Source organism: Crocodylus siamensis, chromosome 6, assembly GCF_052110815.1.
Source record: "Crocodylus siamensis isolate JL-2025a chromosome 6, ASM5211081v1, whole genome shotgun sequence".
In the NCBI taxonomy this organism is placed as follows: domain Eukaryota; kingdom Metazoa; phylum Chordata; order Crocodylia; family Crocodylidae; genus Crocodylus; species Crocodylus siamensis.
In genome coordinates this window covers 44,884,862-44,910,938 of record NC_143400.1, presented here as the reverse complement: position 1 = coordinate 44,910,938, position 26,077 = coordinate 44,884,862, and the positions used below count along the sequence as shown (strand labels likewise).

At 42.7% G+C, this 26,077-nt stretch overlaps 3 protein-coding genes across 3 annotated transcripts; all 3 read right to left on the bottom strand.

Moving 5' to 3' along the window:
* Nucleotides 1-5,518: 5,518 nt before the first annotated feature.
* On the bottom strand, nucleotides 5,519-6,460 carry LOC149862512 (olfactory receptor 6M1-like). Its single transcript, XM_090053959.1, has one exon. The coding sequence runs from the start codon at nucleotides 6,458-6,460 to the stop codon at nucleotides 5,519-5,521; it is 942 nt and encodes a 313-aa protein (XP_089910085.1).
* A 5,512-nt stretch (nucleotides 6,461-11,972) lies between these two features.
* LOC149862511 (olfactory receptor 6M1-like) lies at nucleotides 11,973-12,914 on the bottom strand. Its single transcript, XM_090053958.1, has one exon. The coding sequence runs from the start codon at nucleotides 12,912-12,914 to the stop codon at nucleotides 11,973-11,975; it is 942 nt and encodes a 313-aa protein (XP_089910084.1).
* Nucleotides 12,915-19,576: 6,662 nt separating this feature from the next.
* LOC149862510 (olfactory receptor 6M1-like) lies at nucleotides 19,577-20,518 on the bottom strand. The gene has a single exon (XM_090053957.1). The coding sequence runs from the start codon at nucleotides 20,516-20,518 to the stop codon at nucleotides 19,577-19,579; it is 942 nt and encodes a 313-aa protein (XP_089910083.1).
* Between the last annotated feature and the right edge of the window lie 5,559 nt (nucleotides 20,519-26,077).

The window sequence follows — 26,077 nt, the reverse complement described above, 5'->3', positions numbered from 1 at the left end:
ATCCAGAGGAAGCCACTCGCATTATCAGGGGCAGCAGGGCAGGCCCTATGAGGAGAGGCTACGGGACCTGAACCTGTTCAGCCTCCACAAGAGAAGGCTGAGGGGGATCTAGTGGCTGTTTACAAACTAGTCAGAGGGGACCAGCAGGCACTGGAGGAGTCCCTGTTCCCCCAAGCACTACCAGGAGTGACCAGGAATAACGGTCACAAGCTGGCAGAAGGTAGGTTTAGGTTAGATATCAGGAGGCGCTACTTCACTGTCAAGGCGGCTAGGATCTGGAACCAACTTCCAAGAGAAGTGGTGCAGGCTCCTACCCTGGGGGTCTTTAAGAGGAGGCTAGATGTACACCTTGCTGGGGTCGTTTGACCCCAGTACTCTTTCCTGCCATGGCAGGGGGTCGGACTCGATGATCTGCTTAGGTCCCTTCCAACACTAGAAACTATGAAACCACTGTAGTTGCTGATGTTCTGGTTAATCTCCCCCGTGGGTACTTTTCCGCCAGGTGGGAAGAGCTACCATACTGGAAATACATGGTCTCCGCAAAGGAATAATAGATCACAAACCTCCACCTGTTGAACATGAGGCTTAAGGACTGAGGCAGAGAGTGTGGGCCCTCCCTGAAAAGCATGAAAATCTGCCTTCGAAAATACAGGACATGCCTCAGTTTTGGGTTCTTGCTACCTATCATCAGTTGGCAAAATGGACTCGTAAGAACCCCATAGGTCTCAAGTTCCTTGGCCAGCTCCTGATCAGTCATATGTGGGGGCACATTAGAAATCACCACGCTCACTGCTGGGGTGTCTAGGGGTGTGCCAAAACTGTGTGTGACTGCAATGTCCAGGCCCTCTGCACATACCCTGTTAACTAGGGTGGAATCGCTCAGGTAAATCATTGGGACCATGTTAACACAACCTGCGTAACATATGTTACACTGTCCCAGGAGACTAGCAAGGGCATCTACGCAGACCTTGACCCTGATGTAGGGAGGGGTGTGAACCCGCAAGCCATGGGTAGTGAGGAGGTTCTGAGAGGCATCCTCATGCCAGCTGCTGGGTGTAGGAGCAGCCATTTCTGCTAGGACAATTTCAAGCTGTAACTGAGAAGAAAAAAAACAAAAATGTTTATTCTAACTAAAAAGATAAGTGTCTGGGAATGCAGCCATAAAAGCCTAAAAGAGAGGGGGGAAGGGGCTGGAGGGGAAAAAAACCAGAACAGAAAAAAAGAAAAAAAAAGGGAAGGGAGGAAATAAGAGCACCCCTTGGAAGGCAAGCTATTGGAAAAGATAACTCCCCACAACAAGCAAGCAGAAAAGAAAGAAAGAAAGGAAAAGAGAAAGTAAGAAAAAAAGGCTGTAAAGAAGCAAGTCACAGACAAAGAGACCGGAAGTACATGGGGGAATGGACAGAGAGAAGAGAAAAAGGAGAAAAAATGCTGTGAAAATGCAAGAAAAGAATCAGAAAAACAGAAGCTAGAGACCTTTAGACAGGTGGGAGTCAGAAAAGAAAAGAGATAGGAAGCTGGGGAGTCTTATGCTCAGGATCACCCATGCAGCTCCAAGCGAGCCTTGTCTGGTACGTTGAGAATGGAAGGAAGGAAGGCAGGCAATGCTTTGAGTAATTGTCCCAAATCACAATGAAGTTGTCAGTGCTACATTGTTTTTTTGAATGCTTCCTCTTAGACAGTAGGTCAACTAGTAGACAACCATTGATCCTCTGGACCTTGGTGTCCATGTAAGAAGTCTAGTCAGATGCATAATGAATCCATTTGTGGTTGACAAGCCCAATTCAAGAGCAACACAGCATGTTACAAGTTTCACAAAGCCATATGTTGTCTGAGTTGGAGTCCAAATTTACAGCATGCCACTGTATTCTTTCTCACTTCGCTTCCATCCTCTGGATCTTAGCAAATTCACTTCATGTTGAACTGCACCCAGTGCCAGATGTTCCCTCCAGATCAGACAAGATTCTGTGCATTCCTCCTAGCTTTCTATGCTGATGTTGAACAACGTCATATAATTTTGGCACACATTGTGGTACTGCCATAGAGGGTGACTCTAATTTCTAGAGCAATCTTGAATCTCAATATACAAAATATTCTTGTGGATATGGCCTCCTCCGATTCTCTTAACATGGCCAATCCATCTCAACCTTCTCTTCTTGACGGTGGTTTTTAAGTGTGTCAGAACACCAAACATAGAGGAACTAGAGCACACAGGACTGTCTTACTACTTTATTTTCAGGATCTTAGTTCCTCTTGGGCATTAGCTCATTTATTAAAAGGATTACAACCATTTATTTTATTTTTGATAAATACTGATTCAGAAAACAACAAATAAGATGTTTTGTCTATGCTTGGATGTACCAGACTCATTTGTTCACTGTGACAACAACTCTGACTCTTTTGAAAGCCTCTCAGATATAAAGATCTCCATGACAGATGGACAACAAGTATCAGTAACACACAAGCTGTTTCTGTTCTACCCATTTAGCATGTATTGAAGTCTAGGAACAAATGTAGGTTGTTTGTCATTATAAAATCTCTCTCTTTCCAATACATTGCTTAAATCAGGTGTACTTGGAGGTAGACGGTTCTCAGTAGTGGCAGGTGAGAGAACAAGGAGCGATAGTCTCAAATTGCAACAAGGGGTGTTTAGGTTGAATATTAGAAAACATTTTTTTCACTAGGAGGGTAGTGAAGCACTAGAATGGGTTACCTAGAGAGGTGATGGAATCCTTGGAGGCTCTTATGTCCTGGCTCAGCAAAGCCCTAGCTGGAATGCAGTAGTTGAGGATGGTCCTCCTTTGAGCAGGGGGTTGGACTAGATTGCTACCTGAAGTCCCTTCCAACTCTCATTGTCTATGATTTAATGGTTCTACTCAATCATGGGCCAGATCTGTACCCCAGCATAATGCCATCTGGCCCACAGGGCTCCAACCTGGTCTGTGGGAAGCCCTGCGGGCCATGGCCCTGTGCTGTATGCTGGGTGTGCAGGGCCGTGTGGGAATTGATTTTGGCCTATGTGGGTCTGGGCGCGCAGGTGATGTGGAGCCTTCAGTCCAGATCTGGCTGAGTGAAGTAAGCATAAGGCCCAGAATTCTGCTCCAAATGTATATGAGTGGAAAGGGGAGCCATCCAAAAACTGAACCGACCCTGCACCATTCAACTGTTCTACAGAGCCAGAACTGTGAGCACAAGTGGTTTAAATAAATATTCATTATTTTAAAGGTTGTTCTTTAAAATCACAAGTTAGTTTCCCATAGTAAGGAAATAGAGATACCTCCTCAGAACTGAGGACTGGTGAACTGTTGACCTAGAAATGGCATTTTTATTATTTTTATATATCATAACGTGCTATGTTAAAAAATGAAGGAATACCTTATAGATTTAAGTGAAATTTCCTGTGAACAATTTTCTTTGCTTGAAAAAAAGAGAATGAAAATATCTTTTGGAAACTTCAGAATTTAATTTTGAAAACATATTTCCATTTTTATAAAACCTGTTTTACTTTGTACTGCATTTGTACTCTACTTCACAACATATACTGCTTCACAACATATACTTTGTACTACATTTTTACTCTGCTTCACAACATATTAAGAGAAGTGAATGCATTATCTTGGCATTTCTTGTCTAGTCATTTTATACAAAACAGAAAATATGTTACATACTTGCACAACACAAATGTCAATTTATGGTATAATATGACAAAGCATATACTATAGCTTCCTACTACAGTTATGACATAATGAAACAGTTGAAAATGGCATCATTTTTTTCATTTGCTTGTTAATCAATAATGAGGACACCCAGATAGTACATATGAATTATATTGTTTCTAGGTCATACGATCATAGGAAAGTAGAACAGGACAGGACCCCACCAGGTCACATCTATTCCAGCCCCCTGCTCAGGAAAGGAACATCTCTTACTAAACCATGCCAAGCATGTGTCTGTCCAACCTGCTCTCCAAAATTTCCAGGGAGAGAAATTCCAGAACTTCTCTAGCTAGCTTGTTCCAATGCTTGAACATCCTCATAGTCAGAAAGCCCCTCCTAATTTCCAACCATCATTTCCTCTGCTTCACCTTAAAGCCATTGCTCCTAGACCTGTCCGTTTTGGCCTCAGAGGAAAGCTCATCTCCATCTTCTCTCTGATCACCCTTCAGGTATTTCAAAACTGCTATCAAATAACCCCTCAGTCTTCTCTTCTCTAGATTAAATACCTCTTTCAGCCTTTCCTCATATAGCATACCTCCCAGGCCTCTAAGAATTTTTGTTTCTCTTTACTGGCCGCTTCCTAGTCTGTCCACATCCTGCCTGAAGTGCAGTGCCCAAAGCTAGACAGAGTCCTCTAGGTAAGATTTCACCAGTGCTGAATAGAGGAAGGATCACTTTCCTTCATTTGCACATGACGCTCCTGTTAATGCAACCACAAAATGGATCTACATGTTCATACAGGAACAGGTTCCAAAGAAAGAACAGGTTCCAAAATTTAACCTGGAAGTAACCAATGATGATTAGACATTAGATGAAGGAGAAGGAGGTGCCTCTGTTTACTTGGAGCAGGAATGAAAAATCTTACTTAACTTTATAACTTTATCACTTTATTTGCAAAAAGATCACATTCTGGCACTTGTATTTAGTAAATGGTCTGCTGCAGCCACTAGGTCTTTCTTTGCAGTATTGCAGTAGCCTGTCAGTATTGTCAGTCCCTCCCTATCTGTATTTATGTATGTAATTTTTTAATCCAAAGTGAAGAACTCTGCACTGATCCTTCTTGAATTTTATATGGTTGATTGTGGACCATTTTTCAAGTGTATCCAAGTAATTCTGGATCCTTGCCCTATGCTTCAGAGTATCTGCAGCTCCACCCATCTTGGTGTCATCTGCATACTTCATGTCAACTGATCATGCATTCAACTGCACTGTCTAAATCATTAATAAAAATATTAAACAAAATTGGACCCAGAACAGACTTCTGAAGAACCCCATTTGATACCTCCTCCCAACAAGATATTGAGCCATTGATGACTACTCATGGAGCTTGATGATCCAATCAATTATATATCCACCACAAAGTGCTTTTCTCTAGTCTGTATTTCCTTCTGTTTCTTTTGTAATTAAATGGATTGAAAGGCTGAACATAATCACTGGCTATGCTAAGTTAAAAGGACATTTGTTAAAGGGAGAATGAGCATCAAATAAACCAGTATATTGGTAAAAGTATATTCCAGGGCAGCACAACACTAGGCCTAACATTTTTCAAGATTTTTTGGCACATTCATTTTGTGGGAAACTGAAAAAAAGAAAAGATATTCAGTGATTTGCTTAGGGCAGTGTTTCAGGTTTTAATCTCAGAGTGATAATCAAGAAGCTGTACCAAGACCTCAGGCACTAAATCAGACCCAACAGATTCAAGTAATTTACACAGTGAATGAAAAGGACAAACCTATAATGTTCAGAAGAAATAAGTGCTAGGCTAAACCTCCTACCAGTTGAAGTTTCCAGCATTTGAGTTGCTAAAGTGAAATCTTTTTCCTCCTCACAAAGTCCCTCATGGCATTCTTGACCTTTTCATTCCTCAGACTGTAAATGAAAGGATTCAGAGGTGGTGTGACTATCACTGATAACATACCCACTGCCTTCTGGACATCTGGTGAGCGTCCCTGGCTTGGCAGGCAATACATGAAAATGGCACTCCCATAGAAAATAGAGGCCACAGTAATGTGAGAGGCACAGGTGGAGAAAGCCTTCTGTCTCCCCGTGGATGAGCGGATGCGCAGGATGGTGCTGATAATGTATGCGTAAGACCCAAGTGTGAAGGCTAATGAGCTGGCTTGCACAACTGCAGCCAGGACAGACTCTATAGTCAAGAGCAGGGTAGTGTCAGTACAGGAGAGCTGGACTAAGGGGGCATAGTCACAGAAGAAATGGTCTATTATACTGGGGCCACAGAAGGGCAACCTGCTTAGCAGGATAATGGAGGAAAGTGGGAAGAGGCAACCACCCAGCCAGCATCCCATGATGAGAAGGCCACAGACACGCTTATTCATGATGAGAGAGTAGTGGAGAGGGTGGCAGATAGCAACATAACGATCAAGGGACATGACAGCAATCAGGAAGAATTCAGCAATGCCGAGGAAGAAGTAGAAGTAGCACTGAGTGATGCAGCCCCAGAAGGAAATGGTTTTGTCCAGAGACAGCAGGTTTTCCATCAACTTGGGGATGACAGAGAAAATGAAGAGGATCTCCAGAATGGAGAGGTTACAGAGGAAGAAGTACATAGGGGTACGGAGCTGACGATCTTTAAACACCAGGGTGATGATCAGGAGGTTCCCAGTCAAGGTCAACGTGAAGATGGCTAGCAGCAGCACAAAGAATAGGATGTCCCATGGCCAGGGCATGGAGAAGCTCAAGAGGACAAATTTGGTCACCACACTGCTGTGGTTGTGTGGCTTCATAGCTACAGCACATTACCTGGGCAGAGAGGAAACACACTTAGCTTTATACACTCACAAGTGGTCTCTTTCCCTTCTCCATCTTTCTTTCTTGATGTCTCTGCCTGCTTGTCTCTCCCCAGTAAAGTCCTCCCTGTGTCTTTCTTTCTTTTTCCTTTCCTGTCTTGTTGCTCTCACACACAACCAGTTAAACAATCAGTTTACTTGCATTTGAATTTAGGATTTAGGATTTCTAGTCCATCTTTTTGTCTGGCTTTAAACACCTAACTGCAGAATGCCTCAAACATCTCCAATACCAAAAGGCAGGAAAGTGAAGCACATAAACATGATGAAATTAGGTAAAAGCAGAGAAGGTATATGGATTTTAAAAAAAAGAAAATCCTTGGGAAAGGATTAAAGGCCATTCATATCTGTTATTTCCATTGCCTCCCCACCCACCCTTCAAGTCCTATGAAAAAGGACATCTGAAGATACTTTGGGAAATAAAGGCAGGCATTTAAAAAATGCTAGATTGTTCTTGTAACTTATGGAACCCTAAATGAGAGGTTCAGTAGAAGTTAGAAATGAACTACACTCTATTTCTGATAATAAACCTGGATTTATTTGCAGATAGAGTAACATATAGATTAATAATATAACACTGACTGATTCAGGATACAAGCCAACCCCTTAAGAAGGATGAGCTAGAGACTTTCAAAGTGTGTTCCATACCTGACTATGGCAAGACTCCTTTAAATCTCTTCTGAAGTCTTTGGTGCTGCACATCTTTGGACAGAAGTGATTGCACTAAATAGCGTACCGATCCAATCCTTCTGGGCAAGACTGTGTTCCTACAGACATTACAACGGTTCTGCATAGGTCTGAAACTTTACTACTGGAATATTAGATAGCTGTAGTTGCTGCTATTAAGAAAGACAGACACATATGAGAGACACAGAGGGAGGGGAAAAAGTACCCTCTGAAAGAGCAGTGTTTCTTTGTACACGTTTTCCTGCGTGTGACATTTCTCCTTGTATTGATAAGACCAAGGAGATGCATCTATTTTAAAAGAGCAGTTCAAAGTACACAGCTTGTGATACCCAGGAGGCAGAACCCTGGGACGTTCCATAGGACTGACACAGAGGGACAGAAAAAGTGTGCAGGCCAGAAAATGTTCTTGTCACACCTGATTCACTACAGTGGACTCTGATGCACAGATAGTCATTTTCTGGTGACAATTTTCACACCTGCCCAGGGCATTGGGATGCCACTATGAAGTCTGAAAATGTTCAATATGCAAATATTTTCCAGAACACACATCTTTAGCAACTATCTTCTGAGATGGCCAAGACAAATGTGGATGTCCTTTGAATACAGGGAGATTTTAGGGATCTGTTCCAGAATAATAAGCCCTTAAATTTGTTTTATAAACTTCTGAAGCATGTTTTTAGTGGCAAACAAACAAAAAACCCAAAACAAGACAAGGAGGGCTGACTATATCTTTCAGGAATTAATTTGACCGATACAAAAGTTGTACATGGAAGGACTTCATTGGACAGAAAAATGTATGCTGTCAGAAGCTTACCATCCCTGACCATGGTTGAAGTCTGGCTGATGGGGTTGTGGGTCAGAATTTGGGACCATTATCAGAGTGGGATGTAGGTTGGTGTGTATAGGTGTTTCATGGCAAACAGAGTATGTGTACTTGTGTGAATGAGAGAAAGCTGCCTTGTGTGCTGCAGATCACTGCATATGTGTAGGTGGTGTTCCTGCAAAGTGTGAGTGGCATAAAGATGGTTGAGAGAGAGAGATCACCTGACTTTGGAACAGTATGTGACAGCATTTGGGTCAGGTCAGAAAAAAAGAGCTCGTGAGTCATATAGACCTATATCTATAGAAACATAAAGTGGAATATTGAGATTAAGGCACACTGCCAATGTATCCACATTACATTTAGAGGTGCCTTCTCAGAGCTGAAGATTGATGAATTGGTGGCATACAAAAGACAGGCTTATTTTTTATATATATATATCATAGCATTCTATGTTAAAAAATTGAAGGGACGCATTCTTGACGTCAGTACAATTCTCTATGAATAATTTTCTTCACTTGAAAAAAGAAATGGAAAACATATTTTGGAAACTACAGACTTTAATTTTGAAAATATATTTTGATTTTTAATGAAAACTGTTTAATCTTGTACTATGTTTGCTATCTTTATTCTGCTTCAGGACAGATTAAGAGAAGTGCATGAATTCTTATGGCATTTCTTCTGTAGTCATTTTATATAAAACAGGAAATATATTACACATTTGTACAACACAGATACCATTCATGGCATATTATGACAAAGCGTAGAGTATAGGTCACTAGCACAATTATGACATCATAGAACAATTGACAACTTAATCATTTTTTCATTTGATTTTTAATGAATAATAAGGACACCCAGATAGTACGCCTGTGTGAAGTGGAAAGTATTTGCTTCAGATTTGCCAATTTGGGTGGACAGTGATTTGATTTGGTGATTCAAATCACTATCCCAATTCAATTTGGCCAAATCCAAATCTGAAGATATTCAGCGCCGAATCTTATTTGGCCATAGCCTATACAGGCAGGCAGTGCCGGCGGGAGCAGCTGCGGGATCAGCTGGACAAGCCCCAGCTTAAGCCAGCAGCCCTGTGAGAAGCCATGGCTCGTCCCGCTGCTCCCTCAGCTGTCCCCTACCAGGGCAAGGTGGGCAGTGCTGGCAGCCCTGGGAGAAGTTGTGGAGTCTGGGGAGGAACGATTGGGATGTTGGGGGAATGATTGGGAGCTGGGGAATCAAACTGGGAGCTGGGGAGAAGCCCCTGTTCATTCCCCCAACTCTGCAGTCATTCCCCTGAGCTCCTGGTTCAATTCCCTAGTTCCCAGTTCAATTCCCCTAGTCCCCCAGCTCTCCACTCATTTCCCCCAGTTCCCAGTTTGATCTCCCACTCATTCCCCCAGCTCCCCCATCCTCCTCCTCCCCCAACCCCCATGGCTTCTCCCAGGCCTGCCAGCACTGCCTGCCTTGCCCTGGTGGGGGGAGGCGGGGGTCAGCTGGTAGAGCCACCAAATGGGGTGTGGTTTCTCCCGGGGCTGCTGCCTCAAGCCAGGGTTTATCCAGCTGCTCCCCACAGCACTGCCTAGTGCCTGCCTGTACAACTTATGGCCAAATCTCTCTGAAATGATTTAGACACTTCCAATTTGATTCAGAGACATTAATGGGTCTCCCAATTCAATTCGGATTCAGAGATTTGGCCACCAAATTGGGCCGAATCTCTTCCAAATTGAATAGGCTACAGAAGCTTCACACAGCTCTACCAGATGGTACATATGATTTATACTGTTTCTAGATCATAGGAAAGTAGAACTGGTTGGGACCCCACAAGGTCATATCTATTCCAGCACCCTGCTCAGGGAAGGAATGTCCCTAACTAAACCATCCTGGCCATGAGTCTGTTCAAATTGCTCTTCAAACTGTCCAGGGAGAGAGATTCCAGAACTTCTCTAGCTAGCTTGTTCCAATGCTTAAACATCCTCCCAGTCAGAAAGTCCTTCCTAATCTCCAACCATGGTTTCCACTGCTTCAGCTTGAAGCCAGTGCTCCTAGACTTGTCCTTTGTGGCCCCAGAGAAAAGCTCATCTTCATCTTCTCTCTAATAACCCATCAGGTATTAAAAACTGTTATCAATCCCCCTCCCCACCCTGCTCTCCATCTTCTCTTCTCCAAGCTAAATAGCTCTACCTCTCTCAGCTTTTCCTCACAAATCATGCTTCCCAGGCCTCTAAGAAGTTTTGGTCCTTTCCACTGGACTCTTCCTAATCTGTCCACATCCTTTTTAAGTGCAGTGCCTGAAATTGGACACAGTCATCCAGGTAATATCTCTCTAGTGCTGAATAGAGAGGAAGAACAACTTTATTTGAAAGTGACATTCCTACTGATGCAACCACTACCTGGATTGATATGTTCATAAACTAGGCAAGAACAGGTCCCAAATTTTAACCTGACAATAACCAATGATGAAGGAGAAGGAGTTGCTTCTGTTTACTTGGGGCAGAAATGCAGAATTTTACTTAAGTTTATAACTTTATGGCTTTTTTTGCAACAAGATCACATTCTGGCACTTGTACTCAACAGAATCACAGAAAGTTAGGGTTGGAAGAGACCTTGTAAGATCATTGGGTCCAGTCCTGCTCCCCCTGCCCCCCCTCCCCTCCCATGCTGGGCAGAAAAGACTGCTGGGGTCAAATAACTCCAACAAGGTATGCATCCAGTCTCCTTTTGAAGATCTCCAGGGTAGATGTCTGCACCACCTCCGCTGGGAGTCTAATCCAGAGTCTGGTCACAGGAACCGTGAATACAATTTTCCTTATAGCCAGTCTGAAACCTTCTTCTGGAAGTTTATGACTGTTGCTCCTGGTTTTCCTGGGGGAGCTTTGGTGAATAGTTGTTCACTTAGCCCCTGATACTCTCATTTGTATACTGCCACCAAATCCCCCCAAAGTCTTCTCTTTTCTAGGCTGAACAGTCCCATATCTGTCAGCCATTCCTTGTATGGCTTGCTCTTCAGGACTCTAATCAATGAGTAGCTCTTCTCTGGACTCTCTCAAGCTTCTCCATATCCTTTTTGAAGTGTGGTGCCCAGAACTGGATGCAGTACTCCAGCTGCAGCCTCATCAATGATGAGTAGAGTGGGAGAATATTTTCTTTTTTTTTTTTTTTTCGTGCTTGAGATGCATGAGTTGATGCACACCAGCATATTGTTGGTTCTGCTAATATGAGTCACACATTGGTTACTCATATTAATTTTATGGTAAATTATAACCCTAAGCTCTCTTTTGGACATAGTGCTAACTAGTGTAACACCACCCAGCCTGTAAGTTTGTTGTGGATTTTTCCTCCCCAGATGGAGCACACTACACTTCTCAGTGTACAGATGTTTTGCTGTACCCAGACACCAGGACTTTCTCTGCAGTACTGCAGCCTACCTAGTCCCTCCCAATCTGTATTTATCCAAACAGCTATATATCCACCTAATAGTGCTTCCCTTTAGTCTATAGTTCCTTCTGTTTTTTTTTATAATGAAACAGATTGACAGGGTGAACATAATCACTGGCTATGCTAAATTAAAAGGACATCTGATGACACCATAAGCATCAAATAAACCAATATATTTTGAAAAGTATATTCCAGAGCAGCACAACACTAGACCTAACATTATTTCAGACTGTTTGAAACAATTAGTTTTGTGAGACATTGAGGGAGGGGGGAAGCATACTCAGCAAACACTTGTGACAATGTTTTCAGGTTTCAGTCTCAGAGGGATAACCGTGGAGCTGTAAACAAGACCTTAGGCACCAAAATGGACCAAACTACATATGGGAATTTGCACAGTGAGTGAAAAGGAGGCTGTAAAACAATGAGTCCCATCATCAACACACCTATAACGTTCAGAAGTAATAAGTGCTAGGTTAAACTCCTTACCAATTGCAGTTTCCAGTATTTGGGTTGCTAGAGTGAATTTTTTTTCCCCCTCACGAAGTCCCTCATGGCGTTCTTGACCTTTTCATTCCTCAGACTATAAATGAAAGGATTCAGAGGTGGTGTGACCACCAATGATAACATGCTCACTGCCTTCTGGACATCAGGGGAGCGTCCTTGGCTTGGCAGGCAATACATGAAAATGCCACTGCCATAGAAAATAGAGGCCACGGTAATGTGAGAAGCACAGGTGGAGAAAGCTTTCTGTCTTCCCATGGATGAGCGGATGCTCAGGATGGTGCTGATAATATATGCATAAGACCCAAGTGTGAAGGCTAATGAGCTGGCTTGCACAACTCCAGCAAGGACAGACTCTATAGTCAAGAGCAGGTTGGTGTCAATACAAGAGAGCTGGACTAAGGGGGCATAGTCACAGAAGAAATGGTCTATTATATTGGGGCCACAGAAGGGCAATGTGCTCAGCAGGATGATGGAGGAAAGTGGGAAGAGGCAACCACCAAGCCAGCATCCCATGACAAGAAGAGCACAAACACGCTTATTCATGATAAGGGGGTAGTGGAGAGGGTGGCAGATAGCAACATAGCGGTCAAGGGACATGACAGCAATCAGGAAGAATTCAGCAATGCCGAGGAAGAAGTAGAAGTAGCACTGAGTGATACAGCCCCAGAAGGAGATGGTTTTGTCCAGAGACAGCAGGTTTTCCATCAACTTGGGGATGACAGAGAAAATGAAGAGGATCTCCAGAATGGAGAGGTTACAGAGGAAGAAGTACATAGGGGTACGGAGCTGACGATCTTTAAACACCAGGGTGATGATCAGGAGGTTCCCAGTCAAGGTCAATGCGAAGATGGCTAGCAGCAGCACAAAGAATAGGATGTCCCATGGCCAGGGCATGGAGAAGCTCAAGAGGACAAATTTGGTCACCACACTGCTATGGTTGTGTGGCTTCATAGCTACAGCACATTACCTGGGCAGAGAGGAAACACACTTAGCTTAATAAACTCACAGGTATTCTCATTTCCTGTGCATCTTTTTTTGTTGCTGTTTCTGCCTGCCTGCCTGCCTGTCCCCAGTATAACCCTCCCTCTGTCCTTCTTCCTTTTTTTCCTGTCCTTCTTTCTCTCTCACACAACTTAAAGAATGTACTTACTTTCATATGAACACATTATTTAAGATATCTACCAGTCCATCTGTTTGTCTACCTTTAAACGCCTAACTGCCAAATGTGTCAAACATATCCAATATGAAAAGACAGAAAAGTGAAGCACAGAAACATGATGGAATTAGGAGATACATATACATATACATACCCTAAGAAAGGATTATAGCCCATTCATATCTCCTATCCCTCCCCAGTCCTATGCAGAATGTTAACTGAAGATACTGAGAGAGAGAGAGGCAGAGAGAATAAGGCAGGTATTTCAAAAAGATACCCAAGTGTCATTCCTGTGATTTATGAAACTCTATAAGAGAGGTTCAGTAGAAACTAGAATTAGGCTATGCTCAATTTAGAATAATGGACTTAAAATTTTCTTGTAGATAAATTAACATATTGATTAATGGGATAATATTGACTAATTCAGGATACAAGCCAACCATTTAAGAAGGACAAGCTATAGACTTTCACAGGGTATCCCATACCTGGTTATGGCAAGGCTGCTTTGAATCTCTCCTGAAGCCTCTGGTGCTCAACTTCTTTGGACAGAAGAGACCCCACTAACTGGCATGCAGAACTGATCCTGCCGGACTAGACTCTATTCCACAAAAATTACGAAAACCCTGCATAGAATCTGAAACTCTACTACTGTAATATCAGATAGCTCCAGTTGATGCTATTAAGATAGACAGACACATAGGGAGAGGGACAGAGGGAAGGGAAAGAAGTACCCTCTGAAAGAGCAGTGGTTCTTTGTGAAGGCTTTCCTGTGGGTGGCATCTTTGCTTTTATTGAAAAGACCAAGGAGATGTATTTAACTTAAAAGAACAGTTCAAAGTACACAGCTGATGATACCCAGGAGGCAGAACCCTGGGATGTTCCACAGGACTGACACAGAGGGGCAGAAAAAAGTGTGGAGACCAGAGAAGTTTCTTGTCACACCTGATTTACTACACTGGACTCTGAGGCACTGACTGTCATTTTCTAGTGACAATTTTCACATTTGCCCAAACCACTGGGATGCAACTATGAGGCTGGAAAAGGTCCAATTTGCAAATATTTTCCAGAACACATATCTTAAGCAACTTTCTTCTGAGATGGCCAAGACAAATGAGGATGTCCTTTGAAAACAGGGAGATTTTAGGGATCTGTCTTAGAATAAGTCCTTACATCTGTTTTGTAAATTTCTCAGTTACGTTTTTTCAGGTGTGTGGAGGGGAGTGGGGAACAGAGGAGGGAAGCTCACTACATCTTTCAGGACTTAATTTGTCCAGTACAAAAGTTGTGCATGAATGGACTTCATTGGACAGAAAAACACCTACTATCATAATCTGACCATTTCCCAAGGTTCTTGACCATGGTCTGAAGCCTGGCAGATGGAAATGTGGGTCTGAATTTGTGACTAATAACAGAGTGAGGAGTATGTTAGTGTGTATATATGTTTCATGGCAGACAGAGTATGTCTACTTGTGTGAACAAGAGAAATCTGTCTTGTGTGTTGCAAATCAGTGTACATGTGTTGGTGGGGCTCCTGTGAAGTGAGTGGCATAAAGATGGTGCAGAGAAAGAGAGCACCCCAGCATGGAACAGCATGTGGCAACATGTGGGTCCAAAGAGAGAGAGTTCTCAGCAAAGTCAGATAGAAATATATCTGTGGAAGCATAAAGTGGAATACCAAGTATGTGTCTGTGTGCGCGGACAGGATAGGGAAGGGACTACATCAAATTTAGCATTAGTGGCTGTTTGCTGGGATTTGATGGGCACATGTCCAAGTACTCCAAATATGGTCTTTCTCATTACTTTATGCTAACTACAGACAACAACAGTACATGGAACTAAAGAAATACTGATAAATAACCTAACGTAAGCAATGCACATTTGTTTATTCAAACTTTAGTGTTCTATTCTCATTCACTTGTATTATTACACTTAGTGTTCATCTGCTTCTTGCATGAGCGCCATTTCCTGTAGCAGATGAAATTTCTATGTTCCATGCCATGTTCCTTCTCCCCATCTTATCCACTCTTCAGTCTATCTCTCCTCTCCATGGATAGATGGTACCGCTTTGCCTGTCCCAGATGGACTGAAAGTGTTGGCCCTCACATATCCTAAATGCTAGTAGACTGCTACTGCAATTGACTGTTTCATTCCCTGGTGAATGTACCCTGCGTGTAAAACTCAGTATCTAAGAATGCTTTATAATCCTGACAGTATGTGATGAGGTGGTTACAATGTCTGGTGTCCTGTATTATTTTTGGCATAGCATCATTTGACAGTTTCTTAATTACTTCACCCTGGGCAAACATAAACTTTAGGATTAATTCGATTATAAAAGTGCTTTAACAACCCACAGCTCAGTACCTATGCAACAACCACCTGTGGGATCCCATTTATCTAATAACTACCAACCCACTGAAAAGATGTTAACATTTTTATCAGTAAAGCTTTTAAATATGTATAATGTCCAAATGTGGTATCTAGAATTCAAGCTGTGGGGTTTGGCCCATGATTTCCTTTCAGGTTCTGGCCTTGCAGAGATTATGGCTGAGGGGAAGTAAAGGCTGGGACTCTAGAGTTCTGGCTTTAAGTCCCATTTTGAGATCTGATTCCATAAAGGACCATGGGAAAAGGGACTGTTACACTGCCATCACCTCTCTTCCTATTAAGTACGTAACTTCTCAAGCCAAGGGGATCCTGTAAGAAAACCCCTGAGCAACAAGTTTTAGATACCAGAGGAGAAGGCAGATAACCATCCCATGTTCCAGCCCCCAGAACTGAGTGGTTAAAGCTTTCTTTAACAAATAAGAAAACTCTGGGTTTAGACCCCTTTACCAGTAGGGGTTTTGAACTTGCTTCTGTGACTTCAGATAACAGTGCTCTAATGCCACGGCACAAGTTAGGCACCATGCCATTACCTCTCCAGTTCTGCTTTTTAGCTGGTCTTTGAGAAAGACAAGAAAGGGAGCTATGTGTAGCCAAGAAGAAATAGAGAGCATGTGTCTCTATGAGACTGAAGCTTCTCTCAAAAAGAGGAGCCCTTGGTTTCTAAATTGAGGTATTATTCGAAAGGAGGGAGGAACACTCCAATTCCTCTCAAAATTCACTTGATTTTACAAAATACTCAGATTATTGTGTTCTGTAGAAAATGTGTTAGAAAAAATACAGTAAAATAATAGAGGTTTGCTTTCCAAGAGGATATATCATTCCAAACCCTGTTTAAGGCAGTGTGTAGCAGTGAATAACAGCGAACAAGTGAGCAAGTTGCACAAACAGACGAAGAAATACATTAGGCCAACTACAGTACATGATAATCCTCTGAGGGTCTATAACAGAGCTGTGGAATAGTCACACATATTACCAAGATTACCCCTCTTTTCTGAGGCGGGGTGGGTGCGGGGGCAGGATGTGCCATGTTATCCATCAGCTGTCCAGGAAACAGTAGTTTAAGATACCCAGATAGTGTGGATATATATATTTTTCCTTACAAATCCTTCAAGGAATTCTTGACCTTTTCATTCCTTAGGCTGTAAATGAATGGGTTCAAGGATGGTGTGACCACCACTACTAACAGAGCTACTACCTTCTGAACTTTAGGGGAGCGCCTCTGGGTGGGCAGGCAATACAAGAAAATGGTACTGCCATAGAAAATAGAGGCCATGGTAATGTGGGAGGTGCAAGTGGAGAAAGCTTTCTGTCTGCCTGAGGTGGAGGGGATGTGCAGAATGGTGGTGATAATGTAGAGGTAAGATGCAAGTGTGAAAGCCAAGGATCTGCCCTCCACAATGTCAGCAAGGATTATCTGCAGGATCAGTGGAAGTTTTTCTTCAGTGAAGGATAGCTGGACAAGCAGGATAAAAAAGGAGTGATCTATCATGTTGGGGCCACAGAATGGCATTCTGAACAGCAGGGTCATGCCATAAATGGGATGAAAGATTCCTCCCAACCAACACAGCAAAGCTATAAGAGCACAGATGTAGTCATTGAGGATGATGGAGTAGCAAAGTAGGTGGCAGATAGCAGTGTAATGGTCAAAGGACATGATGGCAATAAGTGTATATTCAGTGGTGCAAAGAAAGAAGAAGAAGTAGCACTGAGTCATGCAGCCCTAGAAAGAGATAGCTGAGTCCAGAGCTTTTTTTTTTTTTTAAGAGCTGGGAGCTGGGGTGGGAGGGGCAGCTATAGGGTAGGGCAGCACTGGGAAAGTGGGTGGGGATCAGGGGACTTGTGGTAGAACCCCCCCATGTGGCATGGGGCAGTGGGGGGCAGTGGGGATCGCCCCCTGCCTGGCAGCAGCTGGTGAATCCTGGGCTCGTGGGGTTTTTTTGTTTGTTTGTTTGCTTAAAGAAACAGGAGCTAGGGTCGGATGAGCAGACAGGGGATGGGGGCTTGTGACAGAGCCCCCCATGCAGTGTGGGAGAGTGGGGGGCAGCAGGGATTGCCCCCCCTCCTTGCCTGGCAGCAGCTGGTGAGTGACAGGCTTTTTTTTTAAAGAGCAGGGAGCTGGGGCTGGGTAGGGCAGCCATTGATGGGGCTGGGATAGTGGGCAGGGGATGGGGCCAATTTGGAGATTCAACTGATTTGGTGGCAGCCGAATCAATTCAGGACAGTGATTCAACTCACCAAATTGAATCACTGTTCCCCGAATCGACCGAATCTGAATCGGAAGCAAATACTAGCTGCTTTGCACAGGTGTATTGTGCCTTACATTTACTACTAATTCCAAACATAGTAGATTGATTTCTTTCTTTATTTCTTATTAGTTTAATTTTGGTCATAGGGTAGAATATTAGGGTTAGAAGGGATTTCAGGAGGTCATCTCATCCAACACAATTCCCCCCCTCCCCCGCCCCCAAATATATACTTATGGCAGAATCATCCCTAGTTAAACCATTCCAGAGAATGTTTGCTTAGCTTGCACTTAGAAACTTCCCAAGATGGAGATTCTCTAACCTCATGGCTGTCTGAATTCTTTGACTAACTCTGGGAAGAACCTATGAGGGTTTTAGGGACCATTAGTATTTAGGATCTATAATGCACAAAAAGCAGAGCAAGGGTTTCTGTGCCCTAAAAAGCCTTGTATTATTAAAAGACATTTAGAACATATCTTAAAAACAAAACATGAAATTTATTATTCTAACTGATATCAGTTGATGATATGCAAGGATTCTTCTACCTCTGCATCAGTCCTGTGTGACTGGCAGTAGTTACCTTACTACCTAGTGATGGTTAGCAAGTATATTTAAACAAGTATTTCTAGGTCACAGGCCTGTTTCTTTTTGGTGTGTTTCCAGGTCGAAAAGCTAAACCAATGTAAATGTTATCAAGAGGAGGTCGCTTTAGGGAAACTAGTGAATACCTCAGTTGTAGGGGGTCATACCAGGTATGAGACATATCAGGTAACCCCACTGAAGAAGCTCAAATTATGGAAAGTTGTCTTTTGCTTGTCTGGGGCTATCTTATGATCAAGACCTTGCTTTCAGAACTACATTGATTTAAAAAAAAGTACTACCAGAAAGTAGCCATTATAGATAGGTATTAAAAGCATGTAATAATGCACATTAAATTATTAGTATCAATAACAGTTACCAGGAACTATTTAGAAATTGGAATAGGTAAAGAAACAGGGCTTGTTATATTTCCATCACTTCTCTTCCCATTGATACACACCTTTTTGAGCTAGAGGAGCCTGTAAGAAAACTCCTGAGTGACACATTTTAGATACCAGAGGACAAAGCAGAAAACCAGCCCATGTTCTAGCCACCAAAACTGAGTAGTTAAAGCGTTTATCAACAAAACAGGGAACTCTGGGTTTAGACCCCTGTATGGGTGGGGGTTTTGAACTTGTCTCTGTGACTTCACATAAGGGTGCTCTAATGCCAGAGCGCAAGTTAGGCACCATGCCATTGCCTCTCCAGCTCTCCTTTTGACTAGACCTTTGAGAGAGCCAAGAGAGGGAGCTGTATGTGGTCAGGAAGAACTTGTAAGTTAGACAGCATATGTCAGCATGAGATGGGTGCTGCTCTAGAAAAGGGGAGCCCTTGATTTCTAAATTGAGGCATTATTTCTAAGGAGGTGGGAACACCCCAATTCCAATCAAGGTTCACTTGATTTCACAAAATACTCAAAATATTATAGCTGTGGAAAATGTTTTAGAAAAAAATAGAATAAAAGAATAATAAGAACCATTGAAATAAAAAGGTTTTCTTGTCAATTCCAGACATTGTTTGAAGTAGTGTATATAAATATCAGAGAACAAGTGAGAGTGACTAGGTTGCACAAACAAACCAAGAAATAAACTAGACCAAGTACAGTACATGGGAATCCTCAGAGGTCCAGAACAGAGCTGTTGAATAATCACAGCTATTACCATGACACTCCCAGCTTCTCTGAGGAGGAAGAAATATGCCATGTTGTGCCTCAGTTGTCCAGGAAATAGTAGTTTACAACACCGAGATACTTAGTGTGCAAATATTTTTTTCCTTACAAAGTCCCTCAAGGCATTCTTGACCTTTTCATTCCTCAGGCTGTAAATGAATGGGTTCAAGGATGGTGTGACCACCACTACTAGCAGAGCTACTGCCTTCTGAGCATTAGGGGAGCATCCCTGGATGGGCAGGCAGTACAAGAAAACAGTACTACCATAGAAAATAGAGGCCACAGTAATGTGGGAGGTGCAAATGGAGAAAGATTTCTGTCTGCCTGAGGTGGAGGGGATGCGCAGAATGGTGGTGATAATGTAGAGGTAAGACGCAAGTGTAAAAACCAAGGAGATGGCCTCCACAACATCAGCAAGGATTATCTGCAGGGTTAAAAGAAATTTTTCTTCGGTGCAGGCTAACAGGACCAGAGGAGCATAGTCACAAAAGAAGTGATCTATCATGTTGGGGCCACAGAATCGCATCCTGAACAGCAGGGTCATGGCAAAAAGGGGAAGAAGGATTCCTCCCAGCCAGCAGAGCAAAGCTAAAAGACCACAGACATAGTCATTCATGATGATGGGGTAGTGGAGGGGGTGGCAGATAGCAATGTAGCGGTCAAAGGACATTATGGCAATAAGTGCAAATTCTGTGGTGCCGAGAAAGAAGTAGAAGTAGCACTGGCTCATGCAACCCCAGAAAGAGATTGTTTTGTCATCTGAGAGCAGGTTCTCCAGCATCTTGGGGGTAATGAAGGCAATGAGAAGGATCTTCAGGATGGAAAGATTACAAAGAAAAAAGTACATTGGGGTGCGAAGTTGAGGACGTGTGAATACCAGGGCTATAAGGATGAGGTTCCCCATCAGGATCAACATGAAGGTGATCAGCAGTGCCAGGAAAAATAGGATGTTCAATGGCCAGTGCATGGGGAATCCCAAGAGAACAAATTCTGACACTGTACTGTTGAGGTTATATGTTCTCATGACAGTATTACATGCCCTGGTGAAGGAAGAAATATAAATACCATTAATCTGCTCAGAAGCACCCTGCTTGCCTTTTTCATGGCTCTTCCTCACTCTCTTGCCTGCCAGCCTCCATAGGAAACAAATTCTGTTCCCTCCCCAACACTCATACTGGCACACATAAGTATAGTCCATTTATTCATGTTTGAATAGAAAGGGTTGGGCATCTATTAATTTATCAGTCTCTGTTTTATCACAACCTGAATAAAATAACCCTTGTGTGCATGCATCATTTTTGATATATATAAGGAGGAAAAGTGGCAGACATGGAAAGGGATAAGGAAGGATGGGAAAAATAGAGGAAATAAAAAAAGATATTAGGATACAGATGAGAGGCCATCCAGAGGTCTTTTTTTTTTACCATCATTAGTCTGATTGAATAAGTAATAATAACAAAACAAGACATACAAAAGCAAGGTGAAAGTTATGTAATTTTCTCCTCCTATGAATTAAGTAAATCAGATCCAAAAGTTAGGGTGAAGCTCAGAAGTTCATTATACATTGGGAATGGGGTAGAGGCCAATGGGGGATATGTGGATGGAGCCATTCATTTTTTCATACGATAAAGCAGACTGGAAAATAAGGTGAATGAGAAACTCCTATTTCTTACAATACCTGACCATGATAAACTTCCTTAACACTTCCTCTGAAAAACCTCACACCAATTATCCTTCAAGTTGAGTGAACACACAAGCTAGAATGCAGATCACATGCCACTGGGTAAGTCTGTACTGCTACAGATATTAGAGAAACCCCACCCAGATTTTGAATCTTTAGGACTGCAATTTTGAATTTCTCCCATTAAGATGTCCAAAGATAGATGCACACCTGTCAACAAGAAAACGTACTATTAAAGGAAGCATAGCTACATACATGTACATGTAGAGAGAGAGAGTGTAAGAGAGAGATTGAGAGAAACAGGAAGAGCCAGAGAGAGAGTTGAAATGAACTGTGTGTAGAAGTTGAGCTACCCTTTCTGCTATGTGTGTCTGTGAATTACATCTATGCCTTTATGTAAAAAAGCAGAGAAATGTTTCACTGGGGAGATAATTTCAAAGTGTGCATCTGCTGATAACCCAGGAGACACAATCTGTGCTGTACTCCATAGGGCTTTTCACTGGTGTAAGAGAGAGTAAGACACACTAAAAACTGCAAAACCCAGTGGATTTTCTTGTTAGTCCTATTTTGCTACAGTAGAAAATTGGACATTAATAATTTCATTGTGAAAATATCCACACCAGGCCAAAGCCTGAAGACCTAGGGCCATCAGAACATTCAGAATTGTGTTGTAGGAGATTCATATGGGGGTTACATGAGGCAAGATTGAGGGACATCAGTAAACCAGTGGGTGGGCATGGGTTGTGACAGGACATCTGCCTGTCCAATATTGGTATATTAGAATCATCCTCCTCTGAAGAAATAGCTTGAGTGCTTTGCTCAAGTCACATTTCCAACTTTGCTTCTCCATATGTGATGACAGGCAAGTCATGGAAAGAAAGGTTGTTGCACATCCATCCTATTTGTCTTCCCTTTTGAATACACATCCTGTGTTGAAAATCAACTCTTTCTTCTTGTGGGGTGGAGCCATAAGACTCTCCTACTTTTGGCCTTGATGCTGAAGAGCAGAGATTATTTTAAAAAACAAACCTTGGATGTTTATCAATCAGAAGGGCTTTGTTAAATACATCCTAGAGTACTCAAGGAATAAGCTGAGGGAATTTTATATCCACTGGCTATTCTCTGAGAATTCATGGATATCAGGTGAGATCTGCAATGACTAGAAAACAGCAATGGTAGTGATCATCTTTAATAAAGGGAACAAGGGAGATCTGAGGAATTATAGACTGATCAACTGAACCGTAATACCTGGAAACATCATGGCACGCATCATCAAGAAAGTTATTTGTAAGCACCTTGAGGGGGAACAAGATGGGCAGGAACAGTCAATATGGCTTGACCAAGAGCAAGTCATGGCTGATTACCCTTACTTCCTTCTCTAACAAGGTGCCTACATTTGTGGATGGGAGGAGAGCAGAGGAGGTGGTAAACCTTGATTACAGCTATGTTTTCAGTGAGGTCTCCCATGTCAGTCTCATTCTGAAGCTAAGGAAATGCAGTCTAGACAAAAGTAAAGAAGGTGGATACAACTGTTAGGATCATGATGATTAAAGGGGAGTCGCTAATGGCTCGATGTCCTGTAGATGGGAATATGTTTTCCCAGGGATTAGTATTGGGTCCAGTACTGTTTTAATTTTTCCATGAATGATATGGTGGTGGGACTGAAAGCCAATTTGCAGATGACACCCAGCTGTATGGGAACTGTGTCCAGTTTTAGGCACTCTGCTTCAAGAAAGAAATGGAGAAATTGGGAGGAGCCCAGCAGAGAACAATGAAAATAGTGAGAGGTCTGGGATACTTGGGGGAAATTGAGGTTGGAGATTAGGAAGAATTTTAACCATCATAAGGGTGGTTAAGCACAGGAACAGGGTACCCTGAATTATATTGATATCATGACCCTCCACACTTTGAGAATAAACAATAAATGATAAGCTGTTAATATCATATTAGGAATAGTCAGTTATTAATTAAACCACATACCGTTCTCAGAGGGTTCTAATGCAATTTGGCATCCTGCTGTTGCACTGTGCAATCAGTAGGGTTAATCAGGAATATCTATCCCCTTTCCACCAGGGAAAGCAGTATGAGAAATGGAACACAGGAGGAGAATTTAGGAATGAATCCAGGGATAGTAGCTTAGGCACTGCTGGTAGACGGTTTTCTTCAGTTTTCTTCACAGGCCAATCACTACTAATTGGCTAATTTATCTGGTATCGGTACTCAACCATGTGCTTGTGATATGGGAAGCATTTGGCTGAAATGGAAGGTACTGTGCATGTGCCTTCCAGGGTCAGATTATTACCACTGCCATAATACATGGTCTTGTCAGTGACATGATCAATCATGGGGCGGGCAGATGCTGTGTTGTTGCCAGCTGGGAATACTAAAACTGGCACAGAGCTGTACCAAAGTGCTGTACATCAACTGGTTTATTGATGCTATCACCCCTTGGTACAAAGCCAGGTCTTCTCCAGTGCTGAAAGAGGAGGAGAGCAAATGTTATATGCTCTCCCCTACCCTGGGGGTCTTCAGGAGGAGATTGAACAAGCACTTAGCTGGGGCCGTCTGATCCCAGCACTCTTTCCTGCTCAGGGCAGGGGGTCAAACTTGATGACCTACATAGATCCCTGCCAACCCTAACATCTATGAATCTATAATAACTAATAATAACTATCAGATCAAACACCTAAGCCACTTTTCACTTCCCCCACCTATTATATTCCAACTCGCCAACTTCTCTACCAACCATGTTTTCTTCCTTCTTCATATGTGTGAATGGGCTCTCTTTCTCTCTCTCATGTATGTCCAAAGGTGGACGTTTGGAAGAGGCTCTTATATGAAGCAGTAGAAAGTAGGAGAAGCAGCAATGTAACTTGGTGGAAGGAGCGGGGCAGGGGACAAGTGTGGAGAATCAGTCCCAGGTCCAGACTTGAGAGGAGTGTGAATAGTGTCTCCATCAAGGAGCCTGCCAGACCCCTGTGCTACCCAACTGTAGGAGCCAGATGTGGGCAATAAACAAATAGCCCCATGTGTCAGCTATGACTTCTTAACCACTCTTATCACCACTTCCCCTACACTACAGGCACTATAAGCATTTCAGAATTTGAGAGCAATGAAGTAAATGATGGTGGATGCCAGAGAGGATATGACAGGGGATAGATAGATCACTCAAGACATACACTGTTCACATGCTGTCTCTCTAAACCAGTGGTTCTCAATCTTTTTTGTACCAGCACCCATTTGTAAACACTGACGGCCAGTTCTAACACAGTGCCCCTCACTCCTGACCCACTGCCCTCTGCCTCCAGCCATGCAATGTGTGGGGCAGGGAGAAGGGGGGTTGGAGGGTGGGGAGGGGGAGGCCCAAGTAACCCCTTGTAGGCTATAACTGCCAGTCTGCAAGGGAAAAGCCACAGTTTCCCATGTTTTTCTCCTTTAAAGGAGAATCTATTTTTTAAAGTTTGGTGATCCATTTTTACAATGTGTTAGTGACCCTTTGATAAATTCTTGGGACCCACAGCATCCACTCCTGCCCCTTTCTGAGATTGATTACTGATCTAGATGGAGCAGCAACTCTCTGTTTACTGCTGCTTGAGTGGTTGTCTGGTGGGTGGGTGGTAGAGCCTGATGTTTGGGAGGAAGCCGGAATAAGGAGAGAGAATCGAACACTGGGCTTTATCACCCCTTTTCAGCACGAAGTAGAAAGGCTCCTGTCCTGGCTCAGGACTCTGTATACTTCTTGCAGTAGACTCTGCACTGAGCCTTTTCCCTGCATTAATTACTTCATAGGAATTTAGGATCAGGTGCACTCCTTGTCTGGTAAGGGAATGGAGCAGTAGTTTACACCCTGGGCTGCGCATTCCCTTTAGCTCTTCTATCTACCACTAACTCCAGACATGGTAGATGGATTTCTCTATTTATTTCTTCATGGTTTAATATCAAAGAACAAATGCACTGAAGAATGCCTGTCATAGAATTAGAGACAATTAGGATTGGAAGGGATCTCAGGAAGTCACTTAATCCAATCCCTCCCACATTTATGGCAGAATCACCCCTGATTAAACCATGCCAGAAAAGCATTTGCTTAGCCTGCACTTAGAAACTTCCCAGGATAGAGACTCTACAACCTCATGGCTCTCTGGGTTCTTTGGATAAATTTGGGAAGAACCTATGATGGTTTTAGAGACTGTCAGTGTTCAGGATCTCTCAAACATACAGAGCAGGTTTTATGCATCTTAAAAAGGCACCTTGCATTATTAAAACGCTTAAAACATATTTAAAAACCCAAGCATGAGCTTTATTATTCTAATGGATACCAATCAATAACATCTATGGATTCTTCCATCTCTACATCAGTCCTCAATCACTGGAAGCAGTTACCTTAGTGTCTAGTGAGAGTTGGCAGGTATATCTGAAATGTATTTCTAGGCCACAGACCTGTTTCTCCTTGCTGTATTTTCAGGTCACAAAGCTAAACCAATGCAAATGTTACCAAGAAGAGATCTCTGTGGGAGGTTAAGGACTGTCTTAGCTGTAGGAACTGACCTACTTTCCAATGCTGAAGAGGGTCTTACCAGGTATGAGACTGAGCTTCTTGTATGGGGGGTTACCTGATCTAACTACTGACACTTGTCATGTGCTTGTCTGGGCTTGTCTGATCGTCAGCAGTGCATTCAGCACTGCAAGGATTTAAAAAGAAAAAGGATTAAGAGAAAGTAGCCATTATAGATAGGTATTGAAAGCATATAATTATTCACATTAATTTATTAGTATCAGTCACAGTGTTACCAGGAACTATTTGGATATGGGAATGGAAAAAAGAAACAGGGCTTGTTACATTGCCATCACCTGTCTTCCCACTGACTATACACCTCCTTGAGCCAGGAGAGCCTGTAAGAAAAG

Bases quoted from the DNA above. Each gene is read 5' to 3' on its own strand.
- LOC149862512 (XM_090053959.1), bottom strand. From the start codon at position 6,460: ATGAAGCCACACAACCACAGCAGTGTGGTGACCAAATTTGTCCTCTTG.
- LOC149862511 (XM_090053958.1), bottom strand. From the start codon at position 12,914: ATGAAGCCACACAACCATAGCAGTGTGGTGACCAAATTTGTCCTCTTG.
- LOC149862510 (XM_090053957.1), bottom strand. From the start codon at position 20,518: ATGAGAACATATAACCTCAACAGTACAGTGTCAGAATTTGTTCTCTTG.